General features: G+C 39.0%; 1 protein-coding gene across 2 annotated transcripts in view; it reads left to right on the top strand.

Annotated features, from left to right (window-relative positions):
• Positions 1 to 20,510, top strand: part of DUS2 (dihydrouridine synthase 2) — a 35,399-nt gene extending 14,889 nt beyond the window's left edge. For both annotated transcript variants that reach the window (XM_032121766.1, XM_032121765.1), the window contains one exon: positions 32 to 20,510. In XM_032121766.1, the coding sequence (XP_031977657.1) occupies positions 32 to 269 (238 nt within the window). In that variant the 3' untranslated portion in view covers positions 270 to 20,510. The remainder of the gene's footprint in view (positions 1 to 31) is intronic.
• Positions 20,511 to 21,838: the final 1,328 nt, after the last annotated feature.

Genomic DNA, 21,838 nt, shown 5'->3' with positions numbered 1-21,838 from the left:
TTTATGTGTGCTCTGTCTGCTTGCTCTTCAGGGACAAGTCCAAGAAACTGGCAGAACAGGCTGCAGCTATTGTCTGTCTGAGAACACTGGGTGTCCCAGAGGGAAAGCTCTGTGAGGGAGAAAATCACCTGATTAACAAACGCAAGAGGCAAGACCAGGAGCGCTTGATTAACAGAGACCATGGAGAAGATCTTGCTGAGCCTTCCCATAAAAAAGCCAATTTTATTGAAGAAACTTCTGACATGAATGTGCCGAAGATGCCACGATAGCATGGAAATTAGAGGTTTCGTGCCTATGCAGCTACAAATGAGCTCCTGTTTGTATATCTTGCTGTTCACATTTCATTTGGATTTTCTCAGAGACAGATAAATTTCCCAGTTGTAAAAAATGCCACTGAGATGTTTACTGTTCACCACTCACTGTCCCTATGGTGCCTTTCAGATGATAATTAGGAACTTGATTTTAAAGAACATGGAGAAGATAATCCCAAATAATAAATTTTTTTAAAATATCAGGTATTTTCAAAGCAATTTTGTCATTGGTTTTATTATTCGTTTTTTATTTTTAAGAAGTCTACAGTGTGCTGGTAAGAGATGTATTAATATATCATCCACAAGCAGAGGAATTCCCTATGGAACTGTGTAGTTAATCAGAAAAATCAATGTAGGAAAATATTAATAGCAAAGTAGACATGGTTGCGTCAACTGAGTTTTATGCATGACTTGCAAGCTTTGTTTACATCTCTTATGTATCAAGAAAAAGTTTTTTGCAGGGAGAAGGACTTAAAAATTGTAAGACAAGCATTAAATAACAGTCTTCTGTGATAATTTCTACTACGTTCTACCCTTCAGAAATATGACATAGAATTAACCATCTTTTCTTGGTCTTACGTATTACAGTTGTGTCTTTCCAGTAAGGAACTGGAGCCAAGCCTGGCAGCAATGGCTTTGTTGAATGAAGGCACTTTGAGCTGTTTTTTCTTTTGAACTTGAAAGTACTCATAAATGTCTACAAGTAGATTACTTGCAATAATGACCATCCAAATATGGCCTTGTATGTTCTTGAAATGTGACCTTGTTTTTCTCAGTAATCAGCTGTTGGTGATGCAGGGGGTCTCGATCAAAGGCCCGTGTTCTCTTTGTTGTTTCCATCATCACAACTTCTTATTAAAGTAAACTGTAAGGAAATGCTTTATGCCAAGAGAGGATACAGATGCTGTCTGATTCATGGCAACTGAGCTGAGCTTGTCTGATGTAGGGTTCTGAATCTGCAAAAGAATGCCAAAAGAATTCAGAGATTTCTGTTACTAACAGTTTATTGAAATGGTGGTTTAGTTTCCCTCAACAGTGTGAGGGCTCCTGAAATTATCACCTCTGGTCTGAAAACAAAATTATGGGGATGTTTCATGCCATGACCTCTAAAGTACTTTGTATGAAGAATGTACAAGATATAATTCATTTGGTTGCAATTCATAAAGAATATTCCTATTTAAAATTTTGATTTTTTTCCTCAAGTGATCGTGCCAAATTAAACCATTCTTTCAAAAAGGAAGAACAATATCTCATCAGATAATATTCAGGGTTGTGAAATTAAAATGTCTGCTGTTTAGATTAGAGTGATTTACAGTACATCTATACAGTCTAGGAAGAAGGAATTTTCTTGTTCAATTCATACATTGAAGTAAATGCACTTAAATATATTTACATTTGATATCATTTTAGTGCTACAATTTTACTCTGAAGCACTAAAAAAAATTGCAGTAATAATCAGAAATTTCAGAAGTAGCCCTTTTCCTATTATAAATTCTATCTGGATATCTTACTTTTGTCAGAACTATCTGGAGCCATAATAATAAAGAAAAAGTCATTTTTAGGTCCTGTTACCAGTGTGGTTTGCAAGGTCTAATGTAATAGAATCATGGACTGTTCAAGTGTGGAAAGAACCTCTGGAGATTGTCTGGTCCAAACCCCCTGCTCAAAGCAGGGTGAACTCGGGCTGGTTTCCCAGAACTGTGTCTAACTGGGTTTTGCACTTCAAGGATTGAGACTCCACAACCTTTCTTGGCAACCTGTTCCAGTGTTTGAGCACCCTTAAAGTAAGCAAAAATGGGTTTTTTTTCCTTCTCCTACATGGAATATCCTGTATTTCAGTTTGTGCCCCTTGTCTCTTGTACTGCCACATAGAAGGATCTGGCTTAGTCTCTAATCATTACTGTCTGTCTAAAAGGGAAATTGAATCTTTGGGTAATACAGATGGTGATGCCTAAGTACAGTGTGGACTTGTATGGCAGCAGTTACTATGGATCAGTGGAAGTTACAGTCGATTGGGATGAGTTTATAGATAAGTCAATCGTGAGAAGCATGTTACTTCTCTTTTGACTCAGGAAAAAACCCAAAAAATTACTCAGCAGAAAGTGTGCCGCTGCTGATTTGAACTTCTTAGAGAAGTGAGATAGGATTGTTCGGTTTAGGAACCAAGGCCTTCATAACAGTATTTGTAACTTGGGGGTTACCTCTGGTATTTTGTCATGCAATGTGGATGGGCATCCTCCTGCCTCCTTAGTGAGGTACAGCCTGTGCAGACTTTTCATATTGCTTCCTTCCAGCCAGTGACTCCATGCAATTCAGAGCTCAGGTCTGTGGTGAGAGGTGGATGTTCCAGTGCTGCTTGAGGAGGTGTAAGTCTTGGGTTCATTTGAACAGCTGAGCAGATTTCTGCAGGATGCTGTCAAAAATTCTCATGGAACTGTAGCTGAAGATAGATACTTTAACAAAGGCTGTATGAGTTGCCTGGAGGTGCTTTAATACTCATATTACAGGATATGTGCTTTGGCTTGGTTGATGGAGAGGGTTGGATAATACTGGCTGCATAGTTTGCTATGAGTGAAACAAATGCTATGTAGACACCAGTCTGCAAAGTGTGTATGTTAAATCATATGAGTGCTAGAAGTTGGGAGGGATGTTTCTGGCTTTTAATAGCTGCATGTTTTCAAATCCTTCCTGAAATTACTACATGGTTGCCAATGTTGCCCTTACTCCTCTTAGCTCTCAGCACTGGTTGTACGCATTAACGGGGTTGTCTGTGCTGTAGTTATGGATAGACCAAACAGAGCCTGTGAAAATGAGAGTGAGGAGTCACTCTGTTGGAATGAGCTTTTAATGCTAAATATAGAAGGGCTGTAATTCTGGCAAATGGCTAGGAAGTGTAACATTTGACAGCTTTGATCAGTTTCAGAAAGAACCAAAGAAAAGTTGCACTTGTATATATATGCACGTGTATGGCAGAATGTTATGTTTTAATGACTTTGTTACATACTTTCATTCCTTGTAACTGTTACAACTAATGTGTGACAACGTGCCCTACTTTGATTATTCAATCCTAGCCAGTTCTACTGATAGCATAATTGTATTCATCACGTGTGTTCCCTTCTCAGCACTGATGTTAAAGTAATTACTTCAGTGACCAGTGCTTTCCTCCTAGAAATCATTCCATGCACATTGCTTTTAAAGAGCAAACTACACTGTGTGGGTTTCTCCCGTGCTTCTCTTCCCTGCTGTACCTTCCAGGAACAGAAGGTGGCAGGTTTTTTTAGTTTTCAGAAAAATACACTGACTTCTGCAGTGTTTAACAATCCAGCCATTGCACTTCTGCATTCTTGCATAGGGTGGCAATTGAGACCACAGCTGGGTTGGAGGATATTTAGCCTCACTTTTCAGAAACTTTTTTTTTTTTAAACGTAGTGTGAATATGATACTGGGTTAATACTGATGAAAGCTGTGCTCTATTTTAAGTATTTGCTTAGTGAAAATGTTTCACTATTAATCCTGTGGAACTCTGTGAAGCAACTGGAGGGTTTTTTGTCCCGGGGTACCATCAGCCAACAAAAAAAGCAGTTGTATTTTTTACTTGATAATGATGCTGCAGAGAGTATTTGTAATGATACCTGCCAAATTGTGGTCCATGGGTATGGGGAGAACTGTAACTAGTCCTCCCTGTATTCTGCTTATTAGAAACGTGAATGGGAATACAGAGATATTTTTACCAGCCTTTAGCGTGGATGCACTTCACTCACTGTGGGTCTACCTCCAGGGCCTTGCTGGCTGGAATGCTTTTTGGAATGTCCCGGGCTCTGAGCCCAACCCCGCCCTGGAATGTGAGGTTAAATGTTGGCGGTACAAATACAGAGTTTGAATATCAGAATCCTAGAGTTCCCCAGCACTGCAGTTTCAGAAACTGACAAGTGAGCCACATGTCAGCTCAGCTGCTCTCCAAGTCAAAGAATAAGCATGCCTTGGGTTGCTGGGGGAGGTGGGGTGGTTTTTGTTTTGGTTTGGTTTTCGCTTACCCGTTATGACACGCAGAAGAATGTGCTTTTCAAACACGTCAACTGGCAAGATTGTGAGAGGTCCCAGACAGGTGTTAGCTGGAAGGCAGTCTTCATTCACAAAAGCATTTTACTGCCATTCTTTAATCAAACCTAGGAGCTCAACATAATGAGAGCTGTTGCCTTGTTAAACAGGAGCCTGCTTATATTTGGACTCCGAGTCAAGGAGTGATGAGATGGCCTGTAAGGCTTAAGTTCCATCTGTACCACAGTGCAGGAGGCCAACGCTTGAGGCTTTGAGTCAGAGGTGCTGATGACAAAGCTGATGAAAAACATTAAAAGCTAAACATGAAAAGCAAGCCTTTGGTGAGGAGGGAGTGCATCATGTATTGTTAAAAAACAGTTGCCTAGGTCAGTTAAGGAGAAGAACTGCTGAGCTCCAGGGGGAGTCTGGTTCAGTTGCCCGTATTCCAAGGAGCTCTAACCTCAGTGGGCTTTGTGAGAGGAGGCTTAAAATATGCCTCACTTGTGGTGTTCACTTAGCTCCCAAATGAAACTGTGTTGCAGGAGCTAATGTGAATCAGCTGTTAAACAACTATTAGTTAAACAAATAAATACTTTTCACTTGCCGTGGTATGGTGGGAGAGTCTCTGTTTTCTGTTTTTAGAAAATTATTGTCTGAGAGATAATCTCTTGTGAGAGTTCACAGAGCACTGTAGTACAAATCTGATACTTCACTCATTTTAACTTAATTTTCCTTGATAAACTCCATACGTTTGTTAATGCTTCAGTATGTCATTGTGTTCAACATGAAAAATTCCTGTTCAACTGCCTTTAAAAATTATTGCTTGGTGATTGGAACCAATGGATCTAATCTATGTATAGTTGCGAACATGGATTTTTTTGATTAATATTCTGTTGCATAGAGCCGGCAGAACTGGATTTGAATACAGATCTTCAACCTACTTTTTAGCTGCTTTAAAACTATATAAACATGTTCCCTTTTCTAATACAGTTTTTTGTTGACTTGCAGACTTCTCTGTGCAGTGTTAGGCTGCTGTGGTTGCCTGTGCACTTGCCACTGCCTATGCACAGGTGTTAGCATGGATTGTCAGCAGCTGGTCATGGGCCTTTGTGTTAAACTTCTTAAACAGAAACTGATAAAGTGGTTTCCCCTTTTTTGGTCAAAGAAAAGTGAGTGTTATAAAGATATTTAACTACAGCTAGTACGTTTTTGCCTTTTCTCATCTCAAGTGTTGGAAAAGATTATCTTTTTGAGTTAAAAAAAATCAGGCTCTAATTGAACTTCATTGTGAATCTTCTCAGTGACTGACCTGGTTTGATTCAGTGACTGCTTATTTACTTAAGAAATGGACTACTGCAGTTTTCTAGTTTTATTTAAGTTTTTCAGGCAGCAAAAGCTTTTTTTTTTTTTTTTTTTTGGTAGTAGTTTACTGATTCATTAGCTCTCTGAATTGCTATAAAATTAAAAGCAAACTTTCAGGCAATCTGTATCTGTTCTAGTTACATACTCATAGTAAATCCCAGGCAACAAAAAGTTTAAAAGCTGAAACCATTGTTTTCTTTTGTGCTGAAATAGAGCCAAATCCTGGACACCAGACAGAACACAAGTAAACATGTGTGGGTAGAGCTACCTATATGAGCCACAAAACCTTTGCGATCTGAAGAGTGTTAAAAACAATATGGGCGGTTTCACTTGAGCAGAAGCATGCATTTATTTCCCCTGTTTGGCATACAAAAGGGGTGTTTGTAAGGGTTTTTTATTTTTAGAAGTTAATTGAACATTGTGTGCTCAGATCTCTAGGTGGAAGGGAATGGAAGGTGGAGTGTTCACAAGGGCATCAGAATGATATGATTTCAGAGATGTGCAATACTGAGACTGCAGGATTCGGGCAGTAAATCACTGTACAGTTAGATCATGTTGCCTACCTGTCACATCAGTGGCATGGTAGTTGTAATTTACTGTCATGCTGCCCTGTGACATTCTCTTATTACAGCTAATAGCAGCTTTCATATTTTGCTGTGCCTGAATGTGGAAAACAGTTGTAGTTCTTAGAAAGTTTGTAGCCTGTAGGCTATAGAAATACTGCAGTATGAATGCTGAATTAATAGGCATTTAATAAATGACCTTCTCTCCCATTAACTTTTATCAGCATGCCAAGTGTTGCAATGTAGACTGTAAAATCAGTGGTAGTTTGCTCACTGGTGTGGGTAACATGCATGACTGTGCAGCGTCATGACCTGAGAGTGTGCATGTCCCATAATGGCAGCGATGCTGGGTGAAGGGATAGAGAAAGAAAAACAAAAATAAAATTAGTCACTACTGTCTTTCTGTGTAATAGTACTGGTACAGCATTTACCCACAGATTGAGCATTTACCCCTTTTACTTGTGTTCATATTCAGTATTTAAACTCTTGTGAGCCTGTAGTAGGATTCTCCATTCTTTGTTAGAGGCAAAATGCGTAATGCAGTGTTTATTTAAAGTGATGCCTTATGCCACAGAAGCAAACACAGCTCATAGTAGGATGGAGGAAAGAGTTTCCATTTAACTTTGTAGAGAAACACACTGAAGACAAACAAATTTGATCCACCCACACTTTATTTTCTTCATACCTCTTAATTAAAAAACAAAATCAATTTAGATGAAGAGGAGATTTTACAGATACATTTTCATGAAAGGAAGAGCTAACCTCATCCTGTTAGAAAACATCTTGCATCTTCACCTATCACTGCCTGACTGTCATCATGTACTGTTTTCCTCTCAGCCCATCCTGTGAATTCACCGGATCACCTGGTCGGAGAGAGCATTTCACCCACACAGCTCACTCCTCTCACTTCCCCTGCACTTTAGAACCCCCTGTGCACACTGTCACTGCAGACTCACAGAGAGCAGCTAATTGTATTCCTTCTTGCATTAGGAATGTTTTATTGACTGTTCTAGGACTGTGACTTAAACTAACTTTCACTAAATACAACTCACCCCTTAGAGAAGAAGCTGTCTGCAACTTTTCAACAGATTTTGTGATACTGACAAAAGCTAATCCTAGCATATTGATACTACTCTTCACTCAGTCTCTGTGGGTTGGGAACAGGGTTTTCAAATGGCAATTCAGGATGGCTTCTGCTCAGTTGTTTTCTTAGCCTCACTAAGCTAAAGTTAGCTTTTGTAAACACCTTTCTTTTCTTCCACTTCAGTATTTAGAGTAGGCATGTCAAGCTGACCAGTCTTTTCAGCTGAACATAAATAGTCACCTTGTTAATCCTGGAATTTCCATTGCAAGCCTTTCTTGCATCCCTGGGTGAACTAAAATGAATTTGGGGTGCAGCTGTAACACCTGAACAGTATTGTGCAGGTATTGACTTCCATTCAAGAAGGTTTTTTGCTGGGGTGAAAAAAAAGTACATTGGTTGTTTTCCAGTCTTTGCTTTGCAAAGATTGATTCTGTAGTAGAGGTCATTACACAGCTTCTTCCTAGAGGTTTGTAGGGCACAGTTGGCAGCATCCAACTGCTGCCGGTGTTGGTTTTCCTTATATTGCTTACTCACACTGCAGCTGGGATCCTCAAGAGCATGTGTGTACGAAACATCCTGTTGACAACCTCAGCGCAAACATCAGTGGCAGAAAAAGAAAAGGGCAATTAAAATGCTTCTTAGTCTTTTCAAGTACAATACCTTCAGATCAAGACTCAGGGTCAGTGATAAGAGCATCTGTGGAGTTTGTACAGTTACTGTCTGTAATGTAGCTGATCTCCTAAAGGAATGTAATAATTTTCACTCTTTGGCACTTCTACGCAAACTAGCAGAGAAATTCATGCCATCAGAAGATACAGACCAACAGATGCACTTTTCTGCTATGCTTCCTTGTGATTGATGAGATAGAACTGGGAAATGCCTGGAAAATTATTATCCAGTGTACTTCACATGTATTGACTGCTCAATAATTTGCAGACACGTTCATCAGCTTTGCATTGGTATTAAATTTATTCTGTTCATTTGTATGGATTAATCAATTAATGAATAATATACATTATTGAGCTCTGTCAACAACTTGTATCTATACAACAGAAATACACCCCCAGTGCATGGCAAACTGCAGTAGTTTAACACAAAACTCGCATCAAGAGGATCTTCCTTGATAAGTGAGGAAGTGGCATGATCTGTCATTAGCTTCCTTCTAACGAGAAACAGGTATCTGCAACCACATCTTTAGACTCCCACGCCACTGTGGATATCAAGATGTTAAACTTGGTTTATTTTAAAGGTCATCGTGTGAGATCTCATGCACAATTTCTAAGCCATAAACAAAACATAGCTCCATAAAAGGAAAATGCAGATTATCAAAAGTGAGTGAAACTTAACACAGTGTCTAAAAATAGGCTCCGACATTACTTTTCTGACTCAAAAACATTAGCAATTATGCACAGGGTTTGGGTTTTTTGGTTGATATGAAACAAAGTTCAGGTCTGTGTGGAATATAGTTTTCTTCTCTATATTATAGCAAAATCCAAAATAGGCCAAGTGTTAGGACAATATGGAGCATCTGCTGTGAAGAATTTACCATCTAAGAGAACAAAGCTGAACAATAGAGCAGACAGGATATAGCTGTGCAAAGGGTGAAAGGTAGGGAGGAGCACACAGCTGACTGACCCATTTGTCACAAGAGGAGAGGAGAAGCTGGAGTACATATTTTTGCACTTTTTGTGCTCTCTGACAGACAAGGATGAATGTGGTAAAGGAGGAGGAAGCTGAGGGGCTCAGAACGGACTCATGGTATAATCAAGACAAAGGAGAAAGAAAAACATTATACAAAGCAGCTTAAAGAATGTGTTGTGGATGAACTGGTGAGCAGAAAGTTAAAATAGGGATCTGGAACTGGGGTCTCATGTAGCAATATTAATGTCAGGGTAAAATGATATGCCATCTCCATAAGTGCATTTATTGGTAATTTAGGTATGATTCTAAGATCCTGGATGATGTCCTGAATTCAGATCTACCCCCTATATACATGGGATGTATTGATGTACTTTCTTATATATGAATTGTTGACAGGAGATTGTTTAAAATGGAAATCAGCATTCTTTTCAAATTTTCACTAGTTGAGTATAAAGCTTTAGACTGAATTACTTATAAAGGATGAAATGCTGGTTGAATTAGATGGATTAAAGTAACATACTTTGGATCTAAGTTCTCACAAACTTAAAAGCTATTTAGCCAAGGTATTTTGCCCCAAGCTCTTTTCTGTTTGAAATTTTTTAATTGTGTGCTTAAGAAGAAGGAACTGATATCCAGTAATTCATGGGGGCTGCATGAGCTTTTTTGTGAAATGTATTATATTTAACTGAGATGGGAGGTGAAATGAAGAATGCCAAAAAAGGGGTATTGAATGACCATCAATTAAGGAAGTTGCTACCTGTCCTTGAGTCTCGTAAGTGTACTGGAATGACACTGTGTTTGAACTATGTTGCTGTTATATTCTTGGACTAATTATTCTTGAAACACACATTTCTTAGAGACACTCAAAGCTACTAAATGAACTATTGTAGCACTGAATGAAAACATGTTAAACCCTTTCTTTCTTGAAAGGAAAAGTGGAGATATAACTAAGGTAAGGGACTATGAAGGCTGACTTGGCATCTATTCTGAACTCTTTAATTGTCCTTTTCACACTCAGCAGTAATTTCATCCCTTTACAGTTCCAGATCCTCTGCTGGAATAGACAGACTCTGTTATCAAGGCTCACATAATAGGCTGTGGTTTGAACTGAGGTATCAAGTCCTTGCCTTCTGCTTCTTGTTGCAGCCTCTTTTGCTTCTTACCTCCTCCCTTTTGCCAACACAGACACTTGCTTGTGGTTGCTTTTATTTTTCAGCTGAATCAATTCCATGATTTGATTCACTCTGGGACCACACAAGTTTTAGTGGTGGCACAACAGCAAGAATGACACCTCAGTGAGAAAAGGGACCTGGGAATGGAGAGTGCCTAAGGAGGGAAAATGGGGGCTGCTGAAGTCAGTATTAGTCATCTAGGAAAGGTCAATACAGCCAAAGCCTCATTAGCTTCAGGCCCAGAGAAATACCTCCTGGCAGCCTAACCTTTACATTTGTGGATCTTGTTTATGGGCAGCATTCATATTAGTCAAATGAGACTTGTAATTTTTTTGCATTAAGTTATCACTACAGATGATGAGAGTCATGGCAAAAGAGCCCTCCTGATCAAATGATATGGGACATTGGGAGACAGTTTGCTTTGTAAGTTCTGTGATTTCTGGGAGCAGTAAAGACAAATGTTATTCCCATGTAATTGAAGTTGTATTGTTAAAATACCGGTTAAAATGACTGGCTACTGGCAGAAGAGCCAGACTGAAACAGATCTTGGAGCTGGCTAAACTTCTCAAGTATTTATTCAGCTTTGTAGAACATCATGCACCCCTGCAATGAAATCTGTGCTGCAAGAGTTCTGCTAACAACAGCTGCTTTACAGCCAGGCTGGCTGTTCTTTCATGAGCTGTAGCTCTGAAAATTCCTACAGTGTCCATACACTCGCAGACACATTGCGGAATTGCTGGGCCAATATCTGCATTATTGAATGGTTAAAATAGTTGTAGTTAGGTGGACTGGCCATTGATTTTGATGCATATGGCAGCAATGCAAGTTTGTGGTGGAAATCTGCATTTCTGAGCCTAGATGGTGATTTTAGGGAAGACTGTATCTTTTAAGCCCTAGGCATTTTATTACTTCTTGCTCGCTCTCAGTAGGGATCATGGCAGCTGATAAACAATTCACTCAAGTGTAGAATCTAAAATTAAATATCTTGTTCTACCTCCTTTATCCTCCCACTATTGTTTCCTCAAAACATTTTGAAATCATTATTGAATCCACAGCCTACTTGTACATGTTTGCCTGGGGAATTAGTGCTATGGAAGAGGTTTGGATTAGTGGCTGTGTCGGCTGAAGTCCTCTGTCTATGATTTGAATGCACTGTGGTCAAGGCAGTTTTACAAGTGTGACTTGTGAAGTCCATTCTAGAAAAGTACAGTGGAAATCTCCTCCTGCCCCTGCATCACACTCAGTTCTGCAAGTGCAACTGTGTGTCCAACTACCTGGCCAACTTGACTGGGGAACTGATGCAGGTAAAAACAAGCCTGCAAAAGAAAATGGGTTTGTTAGGTGGAATTTTTTGATAAGCAAGGGCCACTGCTGCCAGAAGAACCACTCAGGAACCTCTTTTATTCTCATCCCAGGATGCCTTTGAACCAGGTTATATAGTTTCCTAGGCTACCCAGGGCCCCACAGTTCACATTGCCAGATGCTTTGGACAATGTCTCAGTACTAAATGAAAGATGAAAACAGATACCTTTTCAGCACAGAAGTGGCAGCTGGAAGTATTTAAAGGGTAGATATTGGCAACTACAAATGAGCTGAAATGGAAGCTAAGTGGATTCTTGTATGTCTAACAGACAAATAGCATTCTTGTACAAAGTGAGTTGTCTTTCCTGGCAGCAAGGCGCTCAGACTTGTTTCTTGACTGGGTAACAGATGCTGTTCCTCTTCCCTATGTATGTAAGATAGCAGCATTTAATACTCGGAGGGAAGCTAGTCTGCAGCAAAGAAAAGTTGTGCCAATTCAAAGTGTGTACAAGAGAACAAATATATTTCATCTTGCAGCAGTTTTCAAGTTAACTGGTTTTAATTGTAAGTGATTATTTTTAAAATAGAACTGCCAGAGGCTAACTTTGCAGATCATTAAAATATAAATACTTTTTTCCAAATGGCCATCAGTTCCTCTCTTTAAAGAAACTGCTATACAGTTGCCTACTCCTGTGATATTCCTAGGGTTTCCTAGTGAGATTTCACTCTTTTCTTCTAAATCATAGTATTAATTCACTTTCTATCAGGGTATTAATAGCCATGGTAACCAACTGTCAGTGAGAACCTTGTCCAGTCCCTGGACTAACAGGAGCCAACAAAAAGAAGCATTTTTCTTTCATTCATTTCCTATGGTTCTCTGATAATTTGCCACAAAAAGCAGATTATTTTGACAGAACCAGGTTAGGGAGTGGCTCCATGTGTAGTCAGACTGGCAGATCTGAGAGGACTGGCAGCTGTAGCTTGTGCGAAGGAGCTCATCTCTTCATACAGAGCAGCTGCACAAGTCTGACCATGTCCTCAAATTCAGTAATGCTCCTTCTCAGATCAAGGCAGTGAAGACAGAAACTCCATTCTCAAAGTCCCTTGTGATACAAAGGCTAAATAAATGGTCAGCTTATGGTTTCTGAATGATAAACTTGAAGTTCTGATTGCTCTAGACAGGCGGATGAGTCTGATCCTTTGCTTTACTTGGCTGTGAATAAAGCCAAGGCTTGCAGAGCAATCTTCTGTACTGAACTGGTCCCAAGGAGCATAAGGGATGGAAAAAAGCAAGGGGAAGAGAAAGGTCCAGGAGAAAGAATTGAAAGAAAAGTTGGTCCAGGATCCACACTGACCTTTTTTCACTACTCTTTGATGCTGCTCCTGAGAATTTATTATTTTCTAAATGAACGAGGTGATGCCATCTTGAACAGTATGTCTTCCTGAGGAGTCCAGGTATTTCTCACAGCTGCTGGGATAGGTGACAGACAAACTACACAGTTATCTGTGAACCATGTTACATATATCTAGGAAAGATATAAACTTTTGGGACATTATTCACACTTGAAGGCAGATTGGCAAAAATAATACAGTTGGCTCCAGTCTCCACGTTCCTACCACATCTATATAAGCCTAGATAAGATAGAAGCTCTTTTAAGAGGATTTATGCATTTGAGTTTTCTTCTGACTTCTGGCTCCAGATTTTTGTCTATGGATTAAAAAAACACAAGCATGAAGGATTATCAAGAGTTGTTTCTGAAGGAAAAGATTCGGGAGGGGAGGAGCAAAACAGAAATGTGCCTCTGCTCCCTAAAACAAAAGCATATTCTTCAGAATCTCTTTATAGAGGTTCTAAATAGGGAGCATATACCCTGATCAGTATATGAAAGGTACTTAGTCTAGTCCCACTGCCCTTCAGAAAATTTACCAGACCCTGGAAGTATCACTGGGGAGGCAGATATGACCTGTAAACTGACTAAGTGTTAGGGATTACCTTCTACCTCATGGAAAAACAAGTACTCTATTATATAAAGTAATAACTCAGCCCTCTATTCATAAAAGTGGGGAATGAGCAGCTGCTTAACAGCTCTTTTTTGTGTTATAGAGCCTTTAAAATTCTGTCTATGAATTTTTACATACAAATACCTATATTGTGTATCTGGTTTGGGTATAGGCAAACATACTGGATCTTAAAAGTTTGTATATTCATGTGGGGTTATAAAATAGTCTGCATATTTTAATTTTTAATTTTCCAATAAACTGCAAGAGTCAGTAACAACAAGCTTGTTCATACAAAAGTGGTGTGAAATTGCAACCTTATCTAGGGTGGGAGGGGGAAGGAGATACCCCCATGGAGGGTTGTGTGTGACCCTTTTTAAGGAGGTATCTCCTCGGTCCTCATAGTGCAAGTCTGATTTATAGGTGAATCAGGGAGCTTATGCAAGTTAAAACCTGTGTTTCTCCACACCACTTCGACCCCCTTACCAAACAGTTCTTTGGGGGCAACAAGGCAGAAAGAAAAGGAAGGAACCAAGGACCCTGGAGACAAGAATGGTTTAAGACAGAACTGCTGGCAAAAGCAGCATTTATCAGACTATGTCCTGTAGATATTAGCTACCTTTGTTGATGTGGATGTCTGTGACATTAGAAATATTAAAAGCTTCCCAGTAGAGCTAGTCCGAGGAAATATAAACCAAACTAATTTGTTTCAGGAAAAAAAAACCCTGGTCTATCCAAAAGGAGAATTGCCTTTATGGAAGAGATGTGCTGTTTCTTCAGCTGCCCTTGACAAGGCTGAGTACTCAAAATTTACATGTACACTATGGCCCTTCCCTGCACATACATGTATTTTGTCACATAAAACTGTTGGTAGAAAAATTTCAACAAGTCTAAGTAATTTAAAAGTTCAAGTTTCATTTCATGACTAATATTAGAGGCTACATCCCACTGACTTAAAATGAAAGAATGATACATTTCTAAGGCATTTTGGAAATTAAATGTAGTTTTTGGAGGTAATTTATTGATGGTAGACTATTTACTCCATTCATTGCTAAGACCCGGTCCTACTGCTGTGTATGGTCAAGCTTCATCTCTAGGCATGTCATAAGAACTTGGTGGGTGTCAGAGTTACAATTCAAGTCAACTGAGAGGCATTTTTGATTTTGTGCCATGTAACTAAAAATCAGAACAGAAGTTGTCTTTCTAGTTGAATATATGGGGACTTTTTAATCTTGTAAAGTGAAAACAATTATCTCTTTAACTGCATGCAACTTTTCAGTAATAACAAAAATTTTACATTACCATCCCATTGTCTCTTTTAGTAACAAGAGGCAAAGTGAGTTTACATAGGATAAAAGTCTCACCATAATCTTCTACTTTTAGAACTGAACTTTTTCCCCACAACTCTTGAAGACAAACCACCATGTGTGAGGTTGACTACTCTCATCATACTCCAGCTGAGAACAGAAATAAAAATGCCAGCAACATGGCAAATAAGCCTTTTTCTCACAAGACTTACAGCACATTTTTTTCTGACAGAAGGCATTCAGATGAATTTCCAAACTCTTAGATGTTTATCTAAACTATACCCACATTTTTTGACCTTTTGTAGCTTTCCTTATATCTGAGACTAAAAAATACATTCATCAGGGCCATGGCTTAGAACAACAGTCATCCCTAGTGGATAGATTGCTTGTTTTCAGTTACTGCTATGGATTATGGAGAGGGGAAAAATTGATGACTTGTTGTCTAAGTGTTTTAAAGATTCTTTCTTATTTGAAGTAAGCTTTAGCCTTTTTTTTCCTGATTTACAATTTCATCTACTTCTTTCTGGCAATGATCCTTTAAAGTGATTATCCTTCTCGTTACTGAATGCAAATGACTTTAAAACAAAGGTTAACACGAGGAAATTCTATAGCAAATAATTCAATAGCTCTGTATTTATCACTTGCAATAAGCCTCATTATTTACTGTTCAGACTCACTTTCTCCAAGTTTCACTACTGATCAGCCTCATCACAGCTTTTCTTCTAAAGTCACTGTACAGCAATGTATTCACAGCATTTATCCTCGAGATACCATCTGTTCGTTCATGTGCTCCTTCGCAGGGGTTTTACTGCTCGTGGGGCGCCTGGATCTGACTCAGTGCTGGAGTGTTTCTCTCGGGCTGCTGCCTGCCGTGGCCATGTCCAGTGGCCGGGGCTGCTCCTGTGGTTTTGTCTCATGACACACAGCATTTGGCAGCAGTACTAACTTTAGACATCCTTGGTCTGTGTTCTTACTGCAGCCACTGCACCACCCCTGTGTGGCTGTGCTGACACAGCTCTTTGTGGGGCCACGCTGTGGATCAGATCAGGGGGAAGTTACCCGACCTGAACTATCCTCCCCTCTCCTCCCGAATAAAGCCCAAAGTTGGGTCAGTTCCCTTGGTCTGGCTCACGGGGTGGTCTCACAAATGGCTCTGCTGAGCAGATGGATGCTTCCGGGGCACAGAGGGAAGGAGCAAACCATGACGCTGGCATTGCCTAACACCATATTCTTATAAGCCTTGGAGTACAAACAGATGTAAATATTAAATTTATTTCCTAGTGCTTGTTGTTATAACTGAAATTTACCTTAATGGCTAGGTTGCTGATTTTAAGTTTAAATGTATAAGGGAGGAGGTTTTGAGACTTAGGTGTTATACCGTATCATGCAGCCTAAATCAATTTATTTATTCAAATTGATTAAAATGTTGTTAGAGAAAAATCTGTACTTAATACACCCCAGTTGGCATTAATGGCAGTCTAAGTAACTGGTACAGATAACAGCATTGCTTCTTTTGCTAATTATTCTTTAATTGCTAGGCTAATATCATCTCTGGTTTGTTATCTGGCACAATAAAGATACATGTTTAAAACAGCAACAAAGGTCCTGCAAATGGGGTCAGGTCTGGCTCTGTTCCCTGGATTAGAGTTTGCTCTGGCATTCAGTCAAATTGAACCGATTCCAGCGATTTCTGTACTGTACCTGACTTGGGCTGGCTTTTCCTGCAAGTCTTGTAGGTCAGAAACCTGTCATTATGCCTTTGCTGCCTTGCATTCATTCTCCATATATTGTTCTTTGATCAAACCTTCAGATATCCCATGGTTTAAAAGCTTCCCCCTGCCTTTAAAGGCAAGCAATTGACAATTTCTGTTGAAGCAACAGGTTCATCCTTATTAGTACCTTATTTTTGAAACTGGATGTGTTCAGTTGATACAAATTGCTCTTTTTGTTTTAATTTCACGGAGAAGGTGTGGAGACACAAGAATAGAGGAACAGGAAAGGGCTATATACAAAGCCCTGTCTTTTACATGTTTGTTGTGGCCTCATTGCATAATGAGAGAGCTCTGGTACACACCAATCAAATACCTCAGAGAATTGGCTCTGGGGCATAGGCAGGTGGGCTGTTGGTGAAGAAAACTAAGGTGATGAAGTTATGACCATGATACAGGTTCTATCCTGATTTTCACAGGGAAAGATCCACTGTTTAAGCTGTGTGGGTAATGTGGCTTATTTGAACTGTAACTGGAAGGGAGTATCAGTGGGTGGGTTGTGGGTGCCTGGTCACCCCTTCCCCGAGCCCAGCAGCCATCCCACCAGGACATGCATCCCCAACTGAGGGAACAGCCACAGGCTGAGCTGAGCTGAAAAAACCTGCTTCCGAAAGAAAATTACTCCATTCCCACCTTGTTCTGCCCCAGGCAGGAAATTAACACAGCAAAAGTGAGTGAGACATTTCCATCCGGTTGGGTGAGTTTAGGCAGTTCTCATACGAGGGGGTCTTAGGGAAGAAAGTGTGGGGAAACCCCCCTTTCCACACAGGGAAATGTCCGACTGGAGCAGCAATCCCACTGCACCTTTACTGTGCTGGTTCTAGTGAACCACTTATAACAAATCATGCTGGGCCATTTGTGACTTTTCTGATAAAAGATGTTACTGTTTCCATGTTGGAAGTATCAGATTTGGTGAAGTTTCATCTGTTTAATTTACTACCTGCGTATAGGTAATTATAGTTCATGTCACTCCTTAGACTGTGGACTCTGGGGCTCACAGAGGGGTGGTTAACCACGGAACAGTGAGGGTCCCAGAGCTTCTCTAGGACCTCCTGTCAAACAAGCCTGAAGCTGAGCTGGCTGAGGTCCCTCTCTTGTGCCACTCATGCTACTGTATAATGAGCCAGTTCAGGGAACTGAGACAAAAAGTTGTTTTCTTTGGAGCACGAGCCTTTAACTGGCTCAGGTCCCTGAGCTGCCTTAGTGCGCAGTGCTCACATCAGCACAAATCACTGGGCAGCCAAGGGGAGGGTGGAGGGCCAGGCTATGGCAGCTGTAAATTAGGTTGGCTTAAGGTGTTAGAGAAAGACACACTGAATGGAAGCAGAAAAAATATAAAAATTTCCTTTCCAGAATACTGTTTTTCTTGAGCAATTGAGCCACTACTGAGAAATGCAAGGATATTAAGTACAAAGGAATTTAAATCCTACAGAATTCTAATTTAGTTTTTAATTTTGAGTCATATTTGGGCCAGTTAAGTTTTAAATATTGAAGTAGATTTCCCAAAAAAGGAATTATTTCCACCTTTTCCCTTTTGTTTAAATACCTGTCATTCTGGTGATAGTATGGGTTAATTAATTTATTTTCTGAAATGTATTTCTGGGATATTTTCCCTTTAACTACTTCAACCCATAACCTCATGTTCTGAGAGTTACTTAACCTTTGGTCTTGTACAGTTTACTGGCAACCATTCCTTTCCTTTTAGGATTTCTTACTTGTAATTCCCTTAGCAGTATAAACCACATATAGCTACTATTTCCTAACATGAAGCCTCACACTGTGAATTGACGTTATGGTTAATTAACAGAAGATTTTTAGATATTTTACAAAATTATTGACACCAGAAATGCTGTACATTAATACCAAATGTTTGACATCATTTACTGTAAGAAGAGATTGTAATCTCAGATTAAAATAATATTAAAAAGTAGATCAAATTTATTTTCCAACTAAAGAACTACTATAGGAAAGAGTTAACATTGCTTGGATATCCTATGTGTAGTTCTATGCCTTAAAAAGTTTGGATTTCTTTCAAGTTCTGCTCTAACATTTCTTGGCTTACCAATGTTTTCTACACTAATTTTAAAGCTTAATTTTAAACTCTTACAATCAATTTTATTACAGCATTAATGTAATTTGTTAGGGAATTCCCAATGAGAAAAAGTCCAAGAAATCCAGTAAGACTGTTTTTAATACTCTGAAGATATATAAATACCAATGTTGAAACTATTTTTAGTTTGATCTTTTGTCTGATTCACTGGTACATACCAATTGTTTTGTACCAAGCACAGTCAGAGCCTGGTAGCCAGTTGAACTGGGTTTACAACTTTGGAAGCTGCTTAGACGAGTAACTTTCATGTACTGTCTTGACTGGAAAAGATTCATTTTCAGTTTATGGTCATACTGTAGCAGACACACCCCTCCCTTTGTGATAACAAATACGAAACTGCATTCTGTGATATGGATCTTTAATACATTGAGTGCTTTTGGAAGGTGCTACTGTAAAAATTTTAAAGCATAAAATACATTTTTCTTAACATAGATAAAACTTGGAGCAAGCAATGTCCCATTTGGTGCCTCTGGTGCTTTAGAATGCTTTTCCTTTTAATGTTTCTTGAACAACTGTATAAACCCAGAGGATTAGAGTCTGCTGCAGGAGAGCACCAAGAAGGGCAGCTGTTGTTCTCTTCAGCATTTTTTTGCTGAGCCATCAGGGCAGCTTAATGCTACTACATGCTAAAAAAGTCATGCATTATAGTGATTGTGAGTACATACAGTCCTGCTGAATCCCTGCCCATGTGAGCATATGTGAAACCACTCCATGGCTGATTGATTGTTTCTTCTTTTTCAATTGTGCAAAACTGGAGAAGATGTATATGTTTTAATTCAAATGGAAAGCTAAATAGCAGATTCCAGAGACCTTTTCTTGTCTATTTAGTTCAGAGAAAGGGTTTATTAAGTTAAAGCAAAAATTGCCATAAAACTACTAGCACCTCCCTGTCTGTATTTTACCCATCATCGTGGAGGTGACCAGTTTCCATTCTCTTATATCCTTTGCCTTCCAAATGTTACTACCTGGATGTAACTACTATTATGGTATTTTTGCTTAACAATCACAGAAACTAGAAGTAAATGACAAAATTAGAGAGTAGTCTGAACACTGAGCAATTTTCTAACGATACATTTTGCAATTGTTGTCTGCTTTCTGATTAATCAACAGATTGTGAACCCCGGTGTCAAAAAATGCTTTGTAAAAAAAGTCAGACTGAATAAAAGTAAAACTGACTAGTCAACTGTTTTTCCCAGGAGCCAGTGCAGCCTTGAACACTTAAAATGTTAACTAGCCAACATTTTAAGTGATAAAGGCACATGATATTTTGTACAGATAATCATATTTTCAGTCTGTCAAAGTCATGTAATTATAATGCCTCAAAAGAACATTATGCAATTAAATACATGAGAAAAAAGATTTTGATCACTCTAAAGTATGTATCATGTTTTAGAATGGATGTATTCTGTATTTTAACATGAATCACTTAATGTCATGGATTATAAAATTGTTTTAGACAAATTCCATTTTTTAATGGGAAGGTAACCTATTTAAATTTGGTATAGACCTCATAGAATCATTTACCAATCGAATAATATCATAATGTTGAATTTAACAAGTTTAGCCTTTCCTCTTACTGGTTTTCTTAATGGGAAAATATTTGTAGTGTATTTGTATTATTTCTTCTTAACATATGGGAGCACCAGACCCTGGTCTCCAAAGGAGTAAGCAGCAGGTCAAACATTTTATTTTGTTTTTGTAGACAGATGATTTGTGCATATTCAGGCATCTGTTGCCTTTTTGATAATGAAAGCAAAAGGGCTGATCATATGATTTGGTTTTCTCGATGATTAAGTGACATGAACCCTTGTTATAAGATTTCTAGTCTGAATACATGTTGAAAATCCTTTTTATGTGAGCATTCATTTAAACTCTGTTGTTTTGTTCAATATAAATTAGCAGCCAAACCATTCTTTATATACATATCTGATGAATAAATATATAGGATCTGCAAATACAGAAAAACTATATTAATTTTAAATGTGTGAACCTTTACTGAGTATTATTCTTCCAGAGCTGACTGGGATCACTTTATTAATTGAATAGCTCATTCTCCAGCTAGGAAAAATACTGAGATAGTATTTAAACAGTTATTCCTTTCTGTGTTTTGTCTTTTCTACTTTCCATAAATTTTTAATATACAACAGTACCTCTATCCCAATCCACTCTGCCAACATATAAGGAGCTAGAGAATGCAGCTAAGCCTATTCTTGGGAAGGGGTTAGGGTAGAAAGATAAGGATCAGGAGCAGCAGCATAATATCAGATGACTGACTGTAATGAGGATTGATTCTGTGACCAAATCAAATAGTTAAAGCTCCCAGCCCTTGCTCTGTCAAAGAAGAATCAGCCCTCTTACATGCTGCAATCTGGACATCAAGCCAGGCGGAAACTCAATCAACTAAAAAATGGAGAGGCAACAGCAGCTAATGAAAACTTCTACTCCAGTGCAAAGGCAAAAATAAACGTAAACCACCTGGCTGGCCTGTTTGACTTTAGACTGGGATGGATTATAGCAAAAAAGACACATAAGCACCTACAACAGCTGGGGTATGGCAGTCGTGTTCCACATGTTACCTCTCAGCTGAAACCTGTTGTGTCCAAATTAAGATGTTGAGTTGGAAAGCTCATTAGGCACAGACTAAGCAAGTGATGTGAGCATATGTGATCTAATGACTGCAAAAGGGATCCACCTGCACAGAGGAAAGGTGGAAGTCCGAGATCCAAACTGCCAGGCAGCCTTTAAAGTTTTCCGCATCATTGGAACCTATTGTTTCATGTTGGCTTAGCCTGATCTGAGTCAAGGACACGAGAGTGGTTTGCACAAGGCTGACAGTTCTGCTCACTCAAGAGTGAGCCCATTAGGCTTCCTATGGAAACCTGGGAATAGGCACATCAAGAAAAGTTTAGTAATACATTTATTCTAGTTGCTTCTTCTGAATTATGGTGAAAAGCTGTAATGAGGGAAAATACTCTTTTTCTACCCCTGAAGATAATTAAAACACTGAAGAAACATTAACTTATGGATAAGCAAAGTCTATGTATCATTTATTAATTACAATATATAGGGAGGGATGACTTAAGCACATGAGACTGTGGTTATACCTGAGCTAATCAAAGGATGTAAAACGTATATATGAAATACAGAAAAACTCTTGCACCTTAAACTGTGCATGTATTAC

Source organism: Corvus moneduloides, chromosome 12 (genome assembly GCF_009650955.1).
Source record: "Corvus moneduloides isolate bCorMon1 chromosome 12, bCorMon1.pri, whole genome shotgun sequence".
In the NCBI taxonomy this organism is placed as follows: domain Eukaryota; kingdom Metazoa; phylum Chordata; class Aves; order Passeriformes; family Corvidae; genus Corvus; species Corvus moneduloides.
The sequence above is the reverse complement of the archived record's forward strand: the minus strand, read 5'-3'. Positions and strand labels throughout refer to the sequence as shown.